At 43.2% G+C, this 23,633-nt stretch overlaps 1 protein-coding gene across 6 annotated transcripts in view; it reads right to left on the reverse strand.

The window, feature by feature from the left end:
* The window catches only part of ptprua (protein tyrosine phosphatase receptor type Ua), a 207,308-nt gene extending 184,594 nt beyond the window's left edge, over positions 1–22,714 (reverse strand). For 4 of the 6 annotated variants that reach the window (XM_084379441.1, XM_084379440.1, XM_084379439.1 and 1 more), the window contains exon 1: positions 22,447–22,714. In XM_084379441.1, the coding sequence (XP_084235567.1) occupies positions 22,447–22,528 (82 nt within the window). In that variant the 5' untranslated portion in view covers positions 22,529–22,714. The remainder of the gene's footprint in view (positions 1–22,446) is intronic. The other 2 variants (XM_084379442.1, XM_084379438.1) reach the window with 2 other exon arrangements.
* Between the last annotated feature and the right edge of the window lie 919 nt (positions 22,715–23,633).

A 23,633-nucleotide genomic window follows, 5' to 3' on the forward strand; every position in this document is an offset into this window, starting at 1 on the left:
ATGTGCTCCATGACTTCAACAGTCCATACAGGGCAGGGTAGAAAAAATGGAGACTCTAACTGATCATAGGTGTCATTAGAGAATAGTATTAAGAGATAACAATACCATTTTTGTCTTCCCAATACTGATTCAGATACCTGAATTTTATGCAGCCAAATACCGATCCAATACCAGTGCAAAGAAACAACTAAACTACTATTAAGTTGGATACAGGTGTACGGGTCGCTGCTAGGAAGTAGGAGTTTCCAGTTTCTGATCAATAAATTGTGCGGTACTGGATCGGCGCATTGCCAACGTACTAACCAATACCAAGTCCATTAGGCAGTATTGGAGGAATTTCCTATAATGGTATCAGTATCAGCACAACCCCAAATAGAATGTAAAGAAAACGAGTGGCAAAAGTTATTGCCTTATAGTTGTTATGTGACTGAATTTACACTTCCGTATTCTTTCCGATCCTGTTAACAACACTACAACACTTGGTATTTGGACATTTTTCATTTTCTGTATTAGCGCACCTGGTCTTTCTTGTAAGATTTAATTTTCACACCATTTGTTTTATTATTATTTTATGCTAAAGATAGAAATAAATGGTGTACAACACATTGTTGACATAAGAGAAATGATGTAGTGAAATAATATTAATAAAAGGCATAGTGCTGTTGAAACAAGTTCTTTTGCATTTCAAACATGTTGGGAGTTACGTTACAACACTGGGAGAGATTTTTTCACTTATTACAGGGTTTTGGGGGGTTTAATAAAACATGTAGTAATAAAACAGTGATTTTTGTAGTGTAAATCTTACACTAAGTTTTTTATGTTAACCAGTCGATTGCGATTCCACTTAGTATTGTTTTGGGAAGGAGAACGTTTTGATAAGAGCTCCACAAGGTGTGAATGTCATCACAGCGGCAGAGACATGAACTAATGCAGACAAACAGATGCAGACATGTGCACACACATCCTCACACACATCCCGAGTCTCATCTGAGAAGACAGGAGAGACTAAGCCCTGAGGATAATGGGCAGACAGCGCTGTGTGTCTTCTTTCATTTTGGCAGTAAGAGAAGAAATGAGAGTTAAGACACTCAGGAGACACATTCTTCAAGTAGACAGATCGCTTCTACAAATACACCCGGTCCCCTGTGGAGGAGCACATTCCTCAGAGAAGACGCTTCTCTAAAGATATTCAGTCGAATTTACTAGAACATCAGAGGGAAGCGGAAGGGGGGGGGGGGGGGGCAATAACCGCCCTCATAAACCTGTCTTTACTTTAGAGTATTGACTAGAATAATCCCGCCCAGAACCTAAAAAGCAACAGGCGGCGTTCAGCATTGCAGAGTCTTGGGATCTCTCTCAGCATGGGCAGCCTTCTTAGCGATATAACACGTTCCTCCAAACCCTCGAGAATGATTATAATTAGAATCTATTGTATATGAGTCATTGAGAAAGTGGGTAATTTATTTGCAAGAGGAATGCTATGCCAACTATCGGCCAGCAGCTCCCTTTCCTGCTTTAAAAAGAGGCACTGATCATCAGTTTGTTAATGAAGCATCGATGATTGCTGGTGCATTTTCTCTCTGTATTTTTGGGGGCTAGAAAAGCTGCTGTTGGGGACAGAATACCACCAATTTTCTCATTTTATCCCCGCCACTCAATAAAGTAAAGTGTATGATCTGTCAGAGCAGGACTGTAATTATCATCCATTTGAAGAAGAATCTGGAAATCAGCACTACATAACATGAAACATTACAACCATAGATTACATAGTGAGGTATTCTCTGATAAATGCATTTTTTACACTTTGGATAATCACTCTTCTTCATAGCTGAGGGTCTTTGCAATCAGATCCACTTGTGATATTGGCTGAAATAATCAAGCCCATTCCAGTGTGATCTGCCGCGTCAGGTTTCGGGACTGGAACATGGCTAACACAGCACTGTTGTGGGGGAAATGTATTGGTAGAAAATAGTGCACTGGCCGGGAGAAGTAGAGCAACAGCTGGACCATAAAGTTATGCTGAGTTCAGGAGATAAATGGAAAGTGGGAAATTGGGATTTTATTCCTATAATTTGGAAGCTGTTGTGTCATTTACATTGTCACCAAACTGCCATCATCAGCTGGTACTGTTACGGTAAATCTGCTCTGACATAAATGCAGCATTAACCTGACTAATATCGTTACAGCCTCCTGCTCACATTAGATGCAGTCCTGTTTGTGAAGTCTGTCAGTGTTGACAGTTTACATTTATCCTAATGGATGCACTGAGTGACGCCGATGACACAATGGAAACAGGATATCACTGATATGCATTCCAGGGAATACAGTATTTTTTATAATCATCTGCCACTTCCTGATATGCTGCTGTGTCACCGTGCACTGACTTCAACATCAAGAATTTAATGTTTTAACTTCTACTGTATGGTATTCTTGTCAGGATGTACATGAGACTATCATGATAGCACAAGACTGAATTTTTGAGGTGAATACTGCTATTGATATTCGTCAAGTCTATACATTCCAAAGCGGAAACAGAAAACTTTTCAGCCCTATTGTGTCCAAGTGGTATTATTGTTGGCGCCACTGTTGCAAAGACAACTAGATAGTTTCCTACCAACAACACAGGACAGACTGTGAGTTGATTCATTCATTTAGTCTCATGAGACATGACAGCAGATGGAAATGGTGCCAGGCTACCAGCCTGACTGGATCTCCAGTCTGCCACTGGGCACAATATTGGGAAAATGAAGGCTGACACCCACCCCAGCCACAGTCTGTTCACCCTGCTGCCATCTGGCAAAAGATACAGAAGTATCCAATGCTGTATCACCAGACTAGAGATCAGCTTCTTTCCTCAGGCTGTGAGACTCCTGAACTCATCCTCTGCACTTTACCGTAAAAAGAAATTAGCATTTAGTTGTAAAAACCTGTGTTGTAGAATGACAAGTAGATACAACTCGAACCTTGAATAACAAATGAATGCATACTTGAAGAGCCTGTTGGAAAAAGCTTGCATTAGAATCATGATGGATTTAGGACATCTCCTTTATAACAGGTGAAGATCATCATCGTACGCAAAGTGGACAGCTCTATCTGTCTGATATTGATATTTTAATAGAAGGCCTGTATCAGCAGACCGATACATCAGCATAATAGCCACCACATGTCGCTCTACTCGGCAGCCACAGAGTTTGGAGGTGAGAGATCAGGTCCACTGATCATCAGTCAGACCAGAGTTGTGAATCTTCTTCATGTTTGCTTCAAGGTCACACTGTACAGTCCTGGAAAGTCTCTACTCCAGGACACAGTCCTTGAGATCATCCATTCATCATCTGTAACCCTGGGGCAAGCCACCAGACAGGCCCATTCAGCCATTCCCCCATGAAATCGCCCCAAAGTCGCCTCAGATCTACGTTTAAGATGGACTTTTGGTTCGCTGTGCTACTTGGAGGGTAACACTTTAGGGAGGATGCCCCAGAAAACTTGCTTAGCTACTCCCCAAGTCTAAAGGGGCATCTTTAACTGAACTCATATATGTATAGACAGACACAGTTACAGCGTTCACACAAACTGCTTCCTGTCTCTTGCACCTGGTTTACAAAAATGAAGCATCTCCCTTGGGTGTTATGAAGTCTAGAAAGAAGGCCGAGACGGCAGAGGGCCAGGAGAATAAATAGATTGCGCTCTCTTTAACTCACCCTCTATGTATGTAAAGACGCTCAGCATGGATATTTTCCACATGGGGAATTATGTAGACCCAGTTTTAAACTATCTGTGGACTGGGTTGACTTTGCAATAAGTGCAGCAGCACAATAAAGAAGACAAATCAGACGTGACTCCTGCACTATCCTGACAAACGAGCAGTTCTTACGAGGATGTAATGGTCTCTAACACGAGCCTTCTGCCGGGGCGCACATTAATGAGAAGCCTCCCTTTAGTGCGACTTCTCTCTATGTGCGTTTGTTCTGATACACATAGTCCCACAGATGGAGCTCCGCCACAGGGTCCATGCAGCTGCAGACAGTGTCTCTGCTGTGTGCGAACAGTGGACAACAGGCTCTCTATCCTTCGCACAGTCACTAAGTAGCCCTCTCATCTTCCTCCTCTCCTAATCTCCTTCTCTCCTTTACTCTTCCTTCAGTCTGCAGCTGAAAACAGATTTATTGTTACTGAGGCATCACAAACTTTCTGCTTTGTTATTTCTTCCTCCATCTTGTACTTTTTTCCATCGCTGTGACTGTTTGTTGCTACAGCTCATTCTGCTTCTCTTTCTGCAGCAATCATTTTCTGTCTATCCCTCTGCTTCAGTCTCCTGTAGACTCTGATAATGAGAGTATACGGTCTTGCTTCCCTGCTCTCGTTTTTTCTGCGAGTAGCATGCTGCTTTGCCGTTGCGATAGGGGTTTAAATCCTCCAGCGCAGCCCGTCGGCACCGCTGCAGCTACCCACTGGGCCGGAATAAATCCAGGAGCCTCCAGTCTCGCCTCTGAATGGGCCCACGCCCCTGAAAGCGAGCCCAGAACAAACCCCCCCATGCATCAATCCAGCAGCAATGAACCCAAAAGGCCTTCCTCTGGGAGGTTTAGCTTCCCTCCCTCCCTTGCCTTCACAAAGGATGATTTCAGCTGCCTAATCAACTAGAAAAAAAACCTGTGCCCTCCTCCCAGTTCCTGCTACAACCACTTCCCCACCTCCTCCTCCACCACGCAAATTTCACATGCCAATGATTTTGTTTTTCATAACATGAAGGGAGAGGGCGACTGCTGCAAATAACATTTTCTCCCAAGCATATTTGAAATGTCAACATCATTAAGACCAACTGTCAAATTTAGTGACAGTGAAAGGGCCCCTACCTACCTAATCATTATAAACTCATGCCGGGTCTTTAAAAAATCTGGGGAAAAAGGTTGTTTTTCTGTCAAAGCTCTCCAGGCTTACATCCCCGTCTGCATCCGCAAGGGCTCGAACACCTGTGGTAATGATCTCAGTGACAGAATCAGGCAATTACTGGACATTTTTATTCATGCCCTGGGCTAGGTCAAACCTCACACACCCAAATACACCCACAGGCTTGCAGAGTCCTTTGTCTTTTCTGCCTCTCCCGCCCACTAGATACCTTGTCAGAGTTTGGGCAGAGCAAACAAACCCGGTGCCCTCTGGCTAACTTCACCACCAAAATCCACACGAGACCCTGGGTCCTTCTCCCGCACCGGCAGGAGTTAGAGGTCAGTCCTGAAATCAGGTGTCTAGTGGTCCCATCAGCCAGAGCCAGGGTTCCATATCCCAGGTTCAAGGCTGGACAAGTCACAGCAGGGGCTAACACATACTATTAACGTCTTCAAACCATGGTTAGACAGACATGTACAGAGAAAGGGTGAAGATAATGGGTATAATTAATTGTAGACTTCTTTAATGTGTCAACAGTTGTCTTGGGGGGGGGGGGGGGGGGGTTATTCTTAACTGATAGTCTACTAGCATTATTGCTACCACCAGCAATGTTAGCAGCACAAGCAGCAGTCATAGAAATAGGAGTAGCACTGAAAAAAGCAGGTGTTGTAGTAGTAGCTTCAGCAGAGAGAGTAGCAGCATTAGCAGTAGCAGCATCATTACTAGCAGCAGCGGTTGTTGTAGCCCCTGCACGTGCATCAAGAGCAGCTCACAAGTGGCATATGACATGTGTTGGTCCCCTCAGGTTACACCAATCTCCTATTTCCCAGTCTTGACTCAGGCCAATGCTCCAGCAGAGCAGCCACCTAATAATATTCACTTGATAAATCCAGGTTACTGTAATGTGACTATGTCTTCTGTCTGCATTAGGGGTGCAACTAATGATTTTTATTTCTTTCCAATTGATCAAATAGATATCATTTGACCAATATTATCAGCCAATTTTGCCCATCAGTATCAGTGTATTTGTTATCCAACATGCGCCAATGTGACAAACTTTAGTTTTAGAGATTGTTATTCAGAAAAAGATGCTTGGGGTAATTAATAATTAATTAATTAGGTTTATTATTTCAGTGCACTGATGTCGTTTTAGACTGAAGTCTATTATAAAACTGTAAAATATTCTCCATTACATGTCTTTGACACAAGTATTTGATAACAACCTTTGAGGGATCATTGCAAAAAAATGTGCATATATCTACCGATACATTAATATTGGAGATTCTCACTCCCTAATATTGATATCTGTCCGAGCTCTAATTAAAATGTCAAAAAATAGTGAATAACATCCATCAACAGTTCCCACAGTCAAAGGTGTCATCCTTAAATAGTTAGCTTTTGCTGAAATCACAAAAGGCAAATAGAAGCATCAAATCATCACAATTTCGAGGCTGGAACAAAGGAATTTGGCCATTCTGCTTGAAAAATGAGTAATTGTAGCTAACAGCATTAGTATTATTAGTAGAATATTAGTAGTGTTTGGGCTGAGCAATATACCTACATTAAATCGTTATATTGTGATATGGCATAAATGATGTATTTTCCTGGGTTTAAAAGCTGCATTACAGTAAAGTGATGTCGTTTTCTGAACTAAATGGACTGTTCTGTTTGCCATTACCCACTCAGTCATTACAGCCACACTACTGATGATTATCTATCAACAATCTCATTGTCTTAATATGTTGTGAAAGTACCCATGGCCACCCATACAATATTGTTGCAATGTGAATATCGAGGTATTTGGTAAATTTGTTGTGGTATTTGATTTTGTCTCCCAGTCCTAGCATTTATGAGGTGCTTTTGAGGAGTTTTCAAAATATCAAGATATATGTTGTGCATTGCGATATAGTCTAAAAATAATGCATTATTAAGGCTGTATCACCCAGCCCTAGAAGTATAGCAGAAGAAGCACTGATATTGGAACATTCATAGTAATACCAGTAGCAGCATCGGCATCAGAGGTAGGAGAAGCAGGGACATTAGAAGTAGTTATGCTAGCATTAGTAGCAAGCACGTGGAGACGAATTAGCTGTAGCAGAAGTAGCAGCATTGGTAGTCGATGTAGTTGTAGCCTTAGTACAAAGCAGCAAAAGCTTTAACAGTCGCAGCAGCTATAGTAATAGTAGTGGCAGTGGAATTAATTGTAGTAGCAATGACTAGTACTGTGTGGCATCAGCAGCTATGAAAGTACAATTAGTACAAGTACTAGTAGTAACAGAAGAAGAAGAATTACTAGCAGGAGCAGCAGCGTAAGCACTTCACAGCAATAGGAGTAGCAGTGATGGTGGCTCAGTAATGGTGGTGGTCTAGCATACCTCAAAACCATTCAGTGGCACATAAGTGAGAAAAAGGATTTTACACTCAGTACTCTTAAGTGTACCGTTTTGCTTTTCCCCCCTTACCTACGCATGTGTCACTGTTTGTGACTATTACAAACTTGTTAGGCTTCACTCACATGGCTAGGCTGATGCTTTCAGTACCCCCAACCCCACCCCACCCATTCTGTACCCAGCCAACCAGCCACACAAAACCGTCTATTAGTGATTCTACTTATGCTCTCACTTCTTTGCCTCTACAGATTCACCCAGCCTGTTACTGTAATCCCTCTCAAGCGGATTCTTAATTAAACATGGACAACACATGGGGTCAAAGACATCGCCCTGGTGGCAAGGACTCGCAGGCAAAAGGAGGCTCAAACTCGTGTTGGACTGTGCCACAGGGCTCGCTACTCAACCTCTCTTCCTTTCTCTGAAGACAAAAAGGAAGAGCTGTCACTTCTGACAGGAGTCCTAATCTCTGGTCCTCCATTAATTACTCCACCCTCCCTGAATGCACTCATGCGTATACAGATTGAGGACAAAACACACATCCACACATCCACACACACACATACTGTTTAAGTCAACTGCTCCCGTCCTTGGCTACAGCCTCTAAAATGAAGATGTGACTGACTCTATTACCATAGAGCAAGCACTGCCGTAAATCAATTTCTGGTAAGTGAAGAACTCTTTCCGTCCTCTGCTCCCTCCCCCACTCTCTCTCTAAGATTGGCAGGTTTAATTAACAACAGGTCTTCCGGCCCGGCAGAAAGTGGGTGACAGAGTTGGTGAGTGGTGGTGGGGTGAGCGTGGAGGGGGTGGGGGTGAATGTGGAGATATGAAAACAATACATAGCCTACTTTCCTGTGCATATAATTAGAGATGTCTGGGACTCTGTGGGCGGGGCAGCACAGATTCAGGCAGAAGCCATTTATGTGCAAGCCGTCCCTTCGGAGTGACAATGACAAACATGTCATACATTGTTCTACAAATGCATTCCTCTCTTCTGCCAACCATATTGGGGCCACTGTAACCCGTCTTTTTGTTTGAACGACTGGCATTCTGTGTTTCAGCCTCAACACAGACAGTAGGTCCATCACTTATTATCAGTTCTCACTTAATATCACTATTCTACATTTTTGTCTGAACCGGCTTCGGGTCGGGTGTCCAATGAACCGGTTTACCTGTGGAATGATCCAAACAGGTGTTTTCGGAGCATTCTACAATAGTCCTAGTCTTTTGTTGTTTCTGTCCCAACGTCTTTGAAAGCTGCCATCAAAGTCAGAATAGAATATATTACACAAATCAATTAAGTTGATGAGGCAAAACAATAAATATATTGTCTTTGTACTGATTTCAATTGAGTGTGAGAAGAAAAAAAAAAGATAAGCAATCATCACATTCTGTTTAATTTATGTTTTACACAGCGTCCCGACTCCTTTGAAATGTTATGCTGTAGTTGTTATACATGTCATACGATATGAATGGAGGAGGTAAAGAATGGGGATGTCAGGTAGCACATTTGCATAACTAAAGGTGAAAAATGACCTTCCTCCGGCAGCTGAGTCAGGACTTTGTACTAAACTCTCGCTTTAAGGCTGAAGCAAAACCTTTTCTTGCCGTGTCCCCAAGGTTTGATACGTCTTAGCCTCTTTTACACCTATATATTACCTTTAGGACACATTATCCACAAGTACAATATTTCTTTTCACAGTTATGCTGACAACAACTAGCTTTACCTACCCTTACAGCCCTGTAACCACAATAAATTAACAGACCTGAAAAACTGCCTCGAGGACATCAATTCCTGGATGGCTCAGAACTTTCCCCAACTTAGTTTGAATAATGCTTAAAAAGTTATGTTAACTCAGAGTCCATGGCTCTTATAGCAAGCCTATGTGTAGCTTCTGTATGAAGAAATTGTTCAGAATGCAAATGAGAAATGACATAACACACACAGGGGTTTTACTGTTACTGTTAAATGTCACACAGTTTGATTCAAGACAGTCAAGTGAACCAAGTCGAGTTGCATTACGGGCGATGCCAGGTTTTGACAATGGAGACAAAAGTGTGGAATAAAAACGACGATGTCTCGTTTTTAACTGTCTACTGTGAGTCCGAAGATGTCAAGAGTAGTGCAATGCTTAATCGGTGGAATGCTCTTTGAAGTGCAACGCATACCGTTAAGTTGCATCATTTGACAACTGTAGCACACACCAAGTCTTCCATGCAAACAGAAGAGGTAGCTGTGGTACGGATGTCGGGCTGTATTTCGAGAAAGCGATACGTTTGTCGACATCAAAGTTCTCATGTGTCTGAATACTTAGACACGCTCCCGTCCCAATGCATTTACTGACTGGCTTTAAACTACTGTTGATTTTAATGTTTGTCTTCTTCTACAGATGTTGCTTTGTGTGATGCCTTGATAAGTGATTTGCATTTTTTTCTGTAGTTTTTGTCTCCTTGTCTTTGTTATCTTCTCTCTGCACCGTAAAGCACATCATAGATCGACTGTGCTGCTTTTAAAGTGATATATAAATAAAGTTGAGTTGAGCTCAGGTGAGCGCTCTTCCACCTCCTGACTTTGTTTCATAAAGGCTGTTACATCAGTTTGCAGGTATTGAACACATGCTATAGGTATTGCCCATAGCACCCTTGGGAGTACTCCCCTGAAAACTTTGATGCAGACACCCTGCCTGCCACTTCACTTGGCTTTAAATAGAGAGTTTTAATCGGCCGAAATGCTATTTCAGAGGCGTTTCTATCCAGACGAGAGTTAGATTTTGGAATAGAACTAAATATTTAATATAGTGGGAATAGTTTTGGCATAAAAATGATCAGTGTTGGCATAATATTAATATCTCCCCTCAAAAATCCACAGTGGCTGAACCCTACTTTAGACACTAAAGTGATCAAGCCCTAAAATTAATGTTAATTACCTTTAGGGAACTGTATTGGCAATAATGTAGCCTGAATATAGAGCAAAATCAAGTAACATCTATCCTAAAATATGGCTGCCAGACTCAAAAGCCAACATCAGTTTAACTCCATGGGTAACCTGTTTCCTACAGTCAAGAGCCAGTGCTCCTCCTGCGCCAGAGAATCTACTTTAGTTTCATAATACATTAACACCAGCGAGGAGCTTCAATATGAAACACAGAATTGGAGAAAAACTGAACTGCTGCAGCCTTTTGATGGCAGGCTTTCTGCTGCTCTCATCACATTTCTAGGTCAATATACAGGAGGCTGTGCTTAAACCAACTCACAAACAACATATGTCAACTGGCGCCTTATGCAAGGACAAACAAAGTAGATCTGTTTTCAATGTCTGCTCAGGTCATCCCTGCATCATCCCTCCAGCGTCTGGGCCAGCCTCATCATCCTCTCTTGCCCTATTATCATTGTGTATGGGCTCGGCGACCCCGGCCACGGAGCCATCTGCTCAGACTCTATTGATGCTGAGATTAGGGGTGTAGGCCAGGAGGGCACAGGGACACACATGTTCCGTGGCCGATCTGGAGACGCCTCCCTTGAGTCACTTTCACTTCAGGCCGGCCTGCTACATCAGAAAGCGGCGAGGAGATGAAAGGTGATGCTCAAAGTTGCAGCACAGACAGAAAGCCGACCACCAGCTGATTTCCATGCTGTTTCCCAACAGCTTTCACCGATGAAATCAATAATCCCCCCCCCCACCCGCCGCCTGAACTCCACACACTCCTCTCCTCTCCCACTTTCTTCACCTCAGTCTCAGCCTCTTTTTCTCTGCCTCCATCTGAAATGCTGCACCTGCTCTTGAGGGTCTTGCTTATTGAATCAATGATTCAATGCCTCCTGTAACGGCAAGCTTATAAAAACCACAACATCATGCTCCGGGCACCGGCTGCGATACATCTCATAAAACAGAATGAGGATTTTAGAGGTATATGCTTCCAATCATTTTTGGCTAGGCTAACGCACTCCTCTGTGAATGCAAAGATGCTACAGCTCATTCCCAGGCGGGGCACGATCCCTCGACTCCTTGCTCATGAATGTAATCCTTTACGTTTATCTGTCTGAGTTCAGAGGCCACAGGGGCCGCAACCTCCACACTCGCTACTAAAGCAGACGGCTTTTGGAGGGCAAACACAGCAGATGCTGGCCCAGGTGCTACTGCATCTTAGAACTGCCAAAATACCGCCATCGTCTGAATTGCTGCCAAGGTGGACCCACTGCATAGAAGTTGGGAAGGTAGGAAGTGGAAAGAGACAGAGTTAACAGAAAGTGCGCATGTGGCAAGTAATGTCTCAAAGAAGCAGAGAGATGACAGATGGGTTGAGAGGAAACAGGGCCAAGATGGGGAAGTGAGGAATCAACACTGCCGAGGTTAGGGGTTTGATTCCCAACAGGAAGCCAACGGTGGAAGTGTTTAATTCATTTCACTGTCAACCCTATCTTTCCAGGAAATGTCAGATTGTTTCACACATCCTGCTGCAAACTGACACAGTTCTTCCCAGTCACAACGGGAACTGCTTGGTGTTAAGGTGTAAGCATTAACTGCTTGTAAAGAGTATTAAACCCCCCTTCCCCCACACCGTTCTCAACTGATGTCACGCAATATGAAAACGAAGTGCTCTAACGCTAGTCAGCGAGGTTCTGTGATGTTTGGAAACAGAACCGCCCCCAGCACTGGTACCAGATTGTTACTCTGTCCACCCTGACTTAAAGTGTTGGACTCAGTATCAGGAGATAACAGGTTGGATCGATGCACCTCTATCATCATTTGAATGGTTATTCCGTCTCACCACTCTTTTTAAAAAAAAACAAAAAACACAGGATAGCTATTCTGAACAGCCATAAACACTTTTGCTTTCTGATGTGGTGGAACAGCATGCCACATGAACTGGCCGACCACAGAGCAGCTGCACAGGAAAGGTTGGGGGGTTATGTGCTCAAAAGCACCTCTGGAGTAGTTGCAGATGGAAAGTATTACTCATCGCGCCCTCCCTTCCTCCCTCAGCCTGCACTCTGGAGCTCTGACACTTCATGTATTCGGTTACAAAGTAAAGATGCTCCTGAAAAGGGCAACACTGAGCCACCGAAAGTGGCGCTGATCCAAATTTACTTAGGGAAGGAGGAAGTGAAGAAGGCGGTGATGAAGACGTCCCGCAGTGATAGCAGACACGCAGGTGTTGCTGCTCATGCTGCATAACCTCCCCTGCTGTGCACAGGAGGGTCACTGCTAACCTTGACAGGGGTGAACAGGCGCTGCCGCAGTGCCCTTGTTCACTCCGCTGAGGGACATGTCATGTTATTTATTTAATAATTTCACTTTTTTCCCCCTTCAACTTTTAATATCTCATGTGCGCCACAGGGACACTCTGAGGCCCACAGGTTTGATAACTTTAAACAGCTACTTTTTAAAGTGTAATATCTACCGCCACCCTGGGACCTACACACCCCGGGTCTTGCTCCACATCGCAGACTTTTTTTTTTGTATCTTACGAAAATGAAGTGTAGGAAGGACTGAGTTTGTGGTTTGGCAGTTAATCTAACTCGAGTTTATCAGCACCATGGTCTTCCACTTTAATGACACGGAGGACTAAACATGTGAGCCCAAGAGGGAAGAGTCTGGGAGATAAAGAGTTGAGGAGGAAGTAGCAGGGCTGAAAAGAAATAGCTTTTGGCATCATGCAGTTTTTTTATTCCGCAAGCCGCAGCGAGAAAAGGAAGCAAGAGGAATGCTATTCCCTCAGTTTGGCGCCAGATGTCATCTCAATCCAAAGCGACACTTGCTGACAACATCGCCCACAAAATCATCTTGTGGCTGAACTCTGACCCCGTCCGCTGAATCTGCTGCTCGGTCATCTCATGCTGCAGAAATAACCGAGCGACAGATTCCCGTCCGCTGCCAGCGTCACAACTCACATCAACCTGTCATCAGTAATGACAGGCCCGACCACAGGTTTCATGGCCAGGGAATAGCTTGGACAATTGGTTCAGCCGCATAGTGTAAACACACCGTCGGCAGGGCAGCCCAAGCGCTAGAAGAATATTCATAAAGATTATTCATGGCTGGCTGTCAGAGGCGGTGACAAATCTGGGCTGTAATGGCAGCGAGAGCGGAATCTGACGGAGAGCGGGCCTGGGCCGAACGGACAGGCAGCCGTCACTGCAGAACAGTCATGCTCCTGCATATTTCATATCTGTGCCCAGCTCATCCTTAATACAAGCACACGGACGTTGCTACAACCAACGGAATCCTACATCATCAATCTTACCTGCCATTCCCAACAAGATGGCCATGCAGTGTTTCCCCTGTATACACCTAGCAACGGCGCACCTCCGCTGCTGAAATGTGACCACCGCTGCTGGATTCATTTTGGAGGGGAGGGAAAGAAAAGGAGAGGAGACAGGAGGAGATGGAGATGGCTGCATTTTCTCTGAGCGCTATATGATTTTGCGCTTTAAATGCTTCATACCGTGGTTAATTAACACACCTGTGAGTAAAGCATATAATCGGAGAAGAGGCGACAGCCTATAATTTAAGAAACTAACTTTATATTATTTTGCGCTGTAACACACTTGTTAGTAAAGTTAGAAACAGAGGTGACTCCATCTTATGACTTAAAAAACTCTAGATGTATTTTTTGTCGCTACTATATTCAGGCATGCAGTTCTCACACATATGAGTAAAGAATTAAGCATATAGGTTAAATGAATATCATGATCATCATTCTCTCAGTAGGGAAAAAAAACTGTCCTGCAGCTTCACGTGTCGCGTAGTAACATCACAGCAAACGCAGTCATTTGACAGGAATAATGTTACACGACTAAACACTTATCTGTGAAACAAACAGCATTCGGAGGATCCACGTGACGCGGGACATCTGTCAATCAAAGACGATCCACAGACTCCCTTAGAGATATTAACGATTATTTGGATAGGATTTCTAAAAGATCTTCATAAATATTAGTTTTTTATCACTGAAAATGTCGTTAAATATAATTAACACTGTTTGATAATACAACAAGGTGGTGATGCAAATTCATTTTTAGAAAAAGGAAGAGTAATAATGAATAACTGGAAGACTGACTGACAGCCAGCTAGCCTCTAGCTAACACCCAGTTGATCCAGTGGGTGACGGGGGTCACACATAAACTAATAGCTTGTTTGTTAAATCACAATGGCGTGAATCTAATTTGCGCCCCCAGTATATCACTGTAAACACAACTAGCGGTGTTGGCAGGACCAATGTAATTTCCTTAGCTGGTGACAGAGTGTTCGTTAGCAGAGTTACGACACTACTTTGTGTGTCTCCCTCATATAGCTCTCTCCCCTCCAGAGGGAAGATTTTAGGTTTTTGCCCACTTCATGTTTGACTTTTCAAACGAGTTTAATGGACTGGCTCATCACACACCTCGTATGTACTATAAAAACCTCCAGGATGGCACACTCTGGAAACATACAAAAAATGTTCTGGGCGTGTGTGTCACCTCCGCTGTTACAGCTCCATCCAAGGGGAAACACTGCCCTGAGTGTGCACCGATTTCAATACCACAGGGTAAATTATCCTTGAAAGCAAAAATCCTCCCTCCAACACTGTTATCTATCATCAATGATGCTGAGTGCATTCCAGGACTCACATTTTGAAGAAGTGCTCTAATATAATTATTCTGTTCCACCCATCTTCCCTCAACCTGCTTTGCCTACTTCCTCTAAGCAGGGCTAGAAGGGTGTCATTTGCAGCCTTTTTGATGATGATAAGCTGAAAGGATACAGGACTTGATACATTTGGATGCCTCACATTTACTTTCTCAAAAAAGCCTTTTTTCATTTCACAAAAGACGCCAAATTTCTTAAACGCTGTGTAAACACAAGCAGCCAACCAAGAACTTTCCTTTATAAAAGCACAAACACATTTCAGTCTTAGGGTTCAATACACAGCCATACATCTGAGTGTGTTTGAATGAAGGCCTGAGCTGTGTCCCAATTCCATACTACATATAAATATCCTGGAATATGTACTACATAGTACTTAGCAGTCACTTGTACTTGTTTGCTTTGTACAAACAGGAAATAAGACTTTTACATCAAACAATAATTGGTTGGCAGAAAAAACAACTATTGTGGTGATTAATTGATCCGCACAAATGCAAAGGTTATTTTTGCAACTGGCTGGCACACTTCCATCGTTTTCCATTCCCATTTCAAGACGTGATATCTAATTTGATTTCTAAATGAGTTACAATTATATTTGAAATCCCCGAAACAGGAAAGAACAGAAATGTATACATTCATTGAAAGGCATACATTGTCAGAATTCCCTTTATTTATTTGATTTAATTTTGAATTTGTTATAGACACCTTAGTCTTGTTCTTAATAATTTACATTACAGATGTTGCATGTTCCTTATTCCTTCCTATTCCACATGTAAATAAAGCCAGAATTACTCTCGAATGAAACTTATTTCAATAATTTATTGAATACACTTATTCAAAACGACTGTCCTTTGTCCTTGTCTCACCACAGCCTGTAATTTATTTGAATGTTTTGCAGCTTCCGACAGTCCCTCTGCATTCTTTGTGCTGTCCATCATTTGACAATAGTGTCAATCAAAAGCAGAGCCAGCGGAATTTGTATTCACTTTTTTTTGTCACTTTTCTAAAGTCTACATGCAAAACCTGCTTAGAATTACTGTGTTGCTTTTATGTTTTTATAAGAAAGACACAGCTCCAGTGTTCTCAGTTAGGCAGAGTCCATATACACCACCAAAGCAACAAAAGAGGCCAGGAATGCAGGGCACATCACCAACTGTTACCCGTCGGTGTTTAAGTGTTTTAAGGTGAAATTGTGCGAGGTTCATTCTTTCAGCTTTGACAAGATAAGTGTTCATGCCTGGCTTGATGATATTTCCGTTCTAAGAGGAATTAGGGGACACTTTCCAGACGTGAAATGTAGTCAAGTTTTGAGGGACAAATATTGTTGTCAGTGCAATTGCTCGACCGCAATCGGGTAAGCTGCCTCTGCGGCTGCTTTCAAAGCATTATCCTCGTGCTCTCTACGCTCCGTGGACAATTTGAGACATGATATGTGGCAGACGGCGAGCTCTTGTATTTGAAGAAGAGAGTGGTTGGAGGAGTGCAGACAGCGATCTCAGGCACTTGGAGGTTTTTCTAAAATTTGCTAAAAAGCAAGCTGAGTATAGTAGAAAAGTCTGGATGCTTCACACTCCTTCGCTTTTGTTGCCCGGCAGCAGATCAGCCTTCTGAGACTCTATAATCATACAATTAGTAGCATTCTGCATACCTGCAACACACAGCATCCAAATTCCACCAGCAGCTGATTCTCAAGCAGCTGATGCGCTCACGCTATGTGAATTTATTTCCCTAAACTATTTTAGTGATTTCATGAAGCGTTCCATGCAGTAGATCATTATAAAGCTTGTTGAAATAAAACTGAAAGCTGTGTAAGCAATGAAATGAGTCACTGAGGGAAGACTGAGCAACTGCAATCACAAACCCAGCAGCTTCTTTAAAAGTAATCTAAACTGAATACCGACATAGGCATTCACCAACAGGAGAGGATGCTGAAAAGTGAGCAAATTAACTTTATTGTCTAAACACGTTGAGCGATCAGCTTGACAGGCAGTGCGGTGCCTGCTGGCACAACTCCATCTGCTCAGTAATGATTTGTTGTTGATGGGGGGAAAAACAACACATTTCCAACACCTGGAGAGGTGAAGACTGTCTCCATTCTCCCCACAAAGACGCCTCGTGGGTCCAGGCCAAGGCGGTCTGGGAGCACTGTCGGCACCATTAACAACGCATTTTGGTGACAGGCCCACGTGAGTAGCTGGTAGATTTACGTCACAGACACATTGCACAAGCCGAACCAACATCTGGTTTCCAAGACTGAATGGTAAATGGTAGATGGATTTGCATTTATATAGCGCTTTTCCTGGCTACCACCTACTCAAAACACATTGCACACATGCCACATTCACATACATTCATGCACTAATGGCAGTGGCTGCAGTGCAAGTTGCAGACCTGCAGGACCACCCCAAATTATTTCTATGCTCAGTCATTCACATCCACACACTCACACACCGACGGAACAGCCATCGGGAGCAAATTGGGGTTCGGTATCTTGGGATTCAGCTGGGGATCAAACCACTGACCCTCCAATTAATGGACTGCTTCCTGAGCCACAGACATCCAATTACCTGAATAAATGAGTCAAGAAAATCAAATGTAACAAATATGGCCACCAGTACAACTCAGCCCAGCTCTGTCCACATCACATCTTGTGTAGGAAAGAAAAACTGACAATATCAAAAATAAAATGTCCTGTCAAAAGCAGCCAGCCCAGACTTCGGACATTTACTGATCAGTTAGCTTAACTAGGTAGATACACCAGCAGCTGAACCTAGCAGTAGAATGCAGATCAGAACGCAGCTTTTTGGGCGAGACACTGGCAACGCAACAGTCAGCCTTTCCTGACGCTGGTTCTCTGCAGTCAGTTTGGTGTGTTGATGGTCACAATAAGCTCTGTTGAAGTCGATATTGCATTCCACCAACCCAACTGTCTTGGAGAAAATTGATTTCAGTGGCCCTGACTCCTCCCTCGATGATAAGAGAAAATCATTTTTATGATCACGCCACAGTTAAATAAAGCCATTGAAGTTTGTAGACTCTCTCAGCTATACACAGGTCTCAGAACTTCTAAAAAAAACCCATGAAGTATTCAGCTGTGATGATTAAATGTACAATTTTTAATTCTGTGGAGCACCTTTACAAGTATGCTTTCGCCACACTGCCAGTAAAACTCTGAGACGAACAGAATGACTGGCGACTAACAGCAGAGGCAATTAAATTTCTCGAAAGCCATCAAAGTAGTGAAAGATAGGGGAGGAAAGGCCTTATTGACTTCTATCTTAGTCCGGCTGCTTTGGCTCCATCTAACAGGCTGCTTTGGCTGATTGAATACGTCCACGCATTTGATGCTTGACCCATCCATTTAAACCTAAGAGAAATGGGCTCGGGGTAGACTGTAATACGCAGTCCGTCTAATGCTGCATCAGAAAGGTGAGGAGCAGAACGTGGGCTGTACTTTATCACTTCTAATTGGTCATTTTTATCCATTTCAAGTTTGATTGCATCCATTTTTCTTCGGGCAAAGAGACAATTAAAGCCAGGTTGTTTAGTCTGTTGCCTCAGAAATTCAGTCCCACAGCTCCGAGGGCTTGTAACTGTCTGGTAAATGATGCGGGTTATATATTGATAGATTTCTGTGATTTTTCTTCCTTTATAAAATGGGTGTCGAAACAACCCTTGTTCCTTCCCATTTCATTATCATGAACTATAATTAGAGTGTACTCATTTTCTTGAACAACGTGTAGCTATTATGCAATTCACTATTGTTCTATTAAAGAATCTTGTGTTATTTCCTCCAGAACAACCACATTTCATCATAGCCTTTTGTGTGAGCACACGCTCCATTTTCTCCATTTACAGCCTCCACATTTGCCCCAGGAGAGCCGTGTGTGTCAGGCTATTTTCTGTTGGATTAACACTGAGCCGGATCCACACCACTACACACTGAGGACCCTCTCTACATCCTCCCGGCAGCCCGTGAAAGCCCACCTCCTCGTGTCAGCGCCCATTTCGGTGTGGTCTTTTCGAGCTAACCTCCTACTGACCTCCAATCTCGGAGTGTGAGGAGCTGCGTGTCAGCGCCGCTCAGTGTTGGGGTTCGCTCACGTGGCTTCATTTTGGGATTAAATTACCTTTTTATTCTGACTCCTCGGAGCCCCCCCGCTAACAGAGGCCAGGTGTGCTTTAACAACACAGCAGGTTTCGCCTCACCTCTACAATAATACATTCTGTAGGTGAAATTATGGAGCTGAGGTGAGAGACCTCTAAGAGCAGCATGCACTCAAGCATGTGCCTGAATACAACAGAAATGTAAAGTGCAGGTAGAACTGCATGTACAACAGCAAACTGCAATGCTCAGACTCAGACAGAAGATGTAGCTGTGTACTAAACCTAAATAGTATTTAAGTACCATCCACTAGTGACAATAGTCAAGAAGAGGAAGTTGCAGCACACACCATATGACACACATCAAAACACCTGCACCCATACTTTTAATGTAAGCATACAGACAGGTGATGTCTTAACGAGCATTAACAAGGGATGACCACACATCAGGATACATAGTCCTTGGGGGCTCTGGTGGCCTGGAGGTGAAGGTGCTGACCATGAACCATAACATCCTCGACAGGCCAGGACCTTTAGTTGTCATTCTCCATCTCTACCTTTATTTCCTATCATCTGTCGAACTCCAAAAAGTTATCTTTTGAAAAAGAAACTGCACTTTATCACAATCACCAAAACCTGGCAACCATCAACTGACATGCATTAAGTGACGCAACCTAATGTGTGTAAAAGGCCTCAACTAACAATTTTCAAATAATCTGTTGATTGTATTCTCGATTAATCGATTAGTTGTTTGGTCAATAAAATGTCAGAAATTGTTGATCCAGTCCACAAAGACCTCAAATGTCCTGTTTTGTCCACAACCCAAAGATATTCAGTTTACTGCCCGAGAGGAGAAAAGAAAATATTCACATTCAAGAAGATGAAATCAGAGAATTTTGACATTTTTTTCCAAAAAAAATCTTATTATCAAAATAGTGTGTTTTTTTAGACAAAGATCTTAAATTGTGATACACCAAAATGAGTTAAAACAAATTAAGAGCTGCAATAATTAGAATATACAGTTGATCAGAAGCTAAATTAGTTGCCAACGAAAATGTCAAACATCTGCTGGTTCCAGCTTCTGAGGATTTGCTGCTCTCTTTGTCATCTCTGACAGTAAATGAAGAGTCTTTCTTTGGCACTGCCAGTTGCACAAAAAAGGAGATTTTAGGCTCGGGGAAATTGTGATGAGCATTTTTCACATGTTTTTCACATGTATAGACTGCACAATTGATTGATTAATGACAAGAAAAAATTGTCAGATTAGTTGATAATTAAAATAAACATTAGTTGCAGCCCTAAAACAAGCTCAGATTTCCTCAACTAAGAAAAAATAATAGGTATTGGGACCAAAGATGGGTATTGGTATATCAAAAATAAACAATACCCCCCCGTGTGTGTCTCAGGATACTAAGGGACCACAGATCTGACTTACCAGGCGTGTGTTGTGGAAACTACACTAGTAGTCAGAGCTGCAATGATGAATCAACGGACAGGAATAAATCAGCACCTATTTTAATAATAGTTTTGAGTATTTTTTTCATAAAAATGTTAAAATTCTCTGGTTTAGCATCTCAAATGTGACTATTTTACGGTTTTCTTAGTCTTCCATTAGGTAAATTGAATTTATTTGTGTTGTGAACTGTTAAGTCGGAAAAAACATTTCATTTGAATGCCTCACTTTGGCTTTGGGAAATTGTTACGGGCATTTTTCATCGTCTTCTGGCATTTTGTCCACATATGACTAATAAAAAAACATGCAGTAGTTCTATTAGTGCTAATATATGCACACCTTACTCTGAACAAAAGCAGCCAAACTACAACTTTGGGTAAATGTTAAAATGAAATATTCAAAAAAGAAAATCAAGAAATCTGCAAACAAGATTACATTCGCTGCCAGCTTCCTGTTATTCTTCAATGCAAAGGTGGTGCAGCACATTTCAGTCGGCACCAGAGCTGATGTGTGAAGCAGCCCCACCTGTGTCCATTTCCAACAAGTAAACTGAATGCATGCCAGCTGGTGATGAGACAGTCCTCCCTGTTGTTCTATGTAATCTCATAAGACAGTTGGCTTGTTCCATTAAATCTTGCCTACAGAACCAACTTGATCCTGGAGAGCAGGGAGTGGCTCAGTGCTCAGTCTGTTCAGCAACTGGTTTTGGTAGCTGCATGTGTAACCGACACCGGTGCACCAGAGTATTTATATCGTCGCTCGCACCAGTTGCAAAGCATTCTTGAGACAAACCAACTGGTACTCTCACTTGACACAACTTGACAAAATGTGACCAGAGGCGCTTCCCCCCCCCTCCCGTATTCCACATCATGCCTCAAAAGAAAAAAGGTTCACAGGTCTCAGGAATCTTCAAAAACTGCTCAGCCATTCAAATGTTAAACTCGCCACAGGCAAAGCAGAGAGGATTTGAGCTCCTCTCTCAGATAGGCTCTGTGGATTTCACCTATTATGGTTTAAAAATCTCAGCGTTCCTCCTCTCTGAGCACACTTTAAAACTGCCTGCTTGTGTCTGTCTGTCACAGTTTGACGGATAAACACAGAGAATATTTGGATCAGCTGTGATTTTTATTTGGGGCGCAACGCTCACATTACTAATTCATCTCCACTGTATTGCTCTGTAGCAGCAGAAAACACACACATCCTCCTGTGTTTGTTCACAACATTTTTTCCTCTGATGGCTCATTTTGCTCCAAACTGGAACCAGCCGAGCAGATCACAGCCTGCATCAGCAACTTCATTATGCAACATGTTCCATCAACACTATCAACATGCAGCAAAGTTAGCAGCCCGTTTCATACACATCAGCGATTTTAAAAAAAGACACACTAAGCGATGACTTAATCACTCCTAGGATGTAGTTCACATTAACATGACACACTGGAGGAGATAATGGTGTTGGCACGTAGTGGAGCCTGACCAATGGAAACATGACAGTAAACGTCATGTTGCTGAACGCACCGGACAGATAGAGAGGGACAGGGACAGAGACAGGGACAGAGACAGAGTGTGTCCACGGTGCAAAACAATGAATCCACTTTCATTCTTCCAGCTTATTATTTTTTAACTTTGCAGATTAAATCTGGAGACGGAGCGTCCTTTGGAAAAATCGAGCAATCACAAACAGCAGTGAGTCGTGTAATGAAACGATGCTGTGATTATATTCAGACTGGGGATGAAGGAGAGCACGTTCCCACCGTGCGCCCCCGGAATAACAACCTTCCCGTGCGCGCACGGAGGAGAAAGTTGACACCGCTGACTGCGGTCAAAGGACAACTTAGAAAGTTGTGAGACCTCCAAAAGAGCAGAACGCAACCCCCTGCGTCCACACGTTAAGACAAGAGCGACTTTAAACCCTGAGGATCAACTTTAAAACAGCAGTGTCCCTGTAGAGGAGAGGTACAAGCAAACATCTTTTTTTTTTTCACCTTCTTTTTTACCTGTTGGTCCTTCCATGCTGTCTGCGTAGATCCTGACGGCCAGCATCAGTAGCAATGCTGCTGAATACATGTTGGCAGAAAGAAGTAAAGTCCAGCTCGTTTTGTGCACAAGAGGGAAAATCCTAAAGAAAACTCCAGCAGCAGCAGTCAGCAGCAGCAGTCAGCAGGACGGGAGAGAAGTTGTGCGCTCGGCCCCGCTCATCGCTGAATCCCCGTGCCTGCTCCCTCCACAGCCCGCACAGGGAGCATTTGATCTCCAGCTCAAGCGTTAAAAAAAAAGCCCCCCCTCCTCCTCCTCCTCCTCTTCTTCCTCCTCTTCTTCCTCCTGTAACGGCTCCGCTACTTTTTGCACCGTCAAGCGAGCAAGTGGGACGCAGGAATGCGGGTCTGCGGCGCCTCCATGTGGCCAGGAGGGGACTCGCCTCGCTACTAACACCCGCACAAACCCCCCCTCGCATATGATGATCTGCACTTCCCAAAGGCAAAATTGATTATTAGAAATACTATAGGTCACCAGACTGTTTCATTAGAGGGGGACGTTTTTCCTCAGTGTTCCGTTTAAGTGCATTCCTGGCTCCCCAAACAGACTCAATTCTTCTTGGCGGCTGTTCTCCAGTATTATGCTAAAACCCACCAGATTAAATTCTGACTCATTGGTGCAGGGGTATTGAGGGAGTCACACCTTGCCAAAGGCTACCAAATCAGTGTCCATGAGAGATGGCAGTTTATTTTTCACAAATGTATCCCCTCTCTGACAGTTTGGTGAGGCAGCAGGGTGGCAATGTGATAAAACGACACACAGTTTTTTACCTGGACAGCTTGGGTTCAAGCCACAGAATAAACGCCTATAGCAAAGTCTGCTGCTGAGTCCCGCTTCCCAGCTCCAGCAGTGCTCTGCAGCCGACCCCGACCTCGCCCATGGAGTTTTTCTTTAATCAATGTTTATCCTGCATGTATCATCTCGTTTAATGATGTAAATATATGCAGGGATAAAATGTTTGATCTATGTTCCTGTTTATTCTTAAGCACTGATTTCTGCGTGTTGTAACTTTAACTTGGATCTGACCTCATCTGGCCTCAGATTCAGGGTCAAGTTCGAGCTGTGTAAAGTTGTGTAACGTGAAACAAATCAGAATGCAGTCCTTTGCAAACAAACAACCAAAATAACCGTTTTA

This window comes from Pagrus pagrus (genome assembly GCF_965226575.1).
Source record: "Pagrus pagrus genome assembly, chromosome: 17".
Lineage (NCBI taxonomy): Eukaryota > Metazoa > Chordata > Actinopteri > Spariformes > Sparidae > Pagrus > Pagrus pagrus.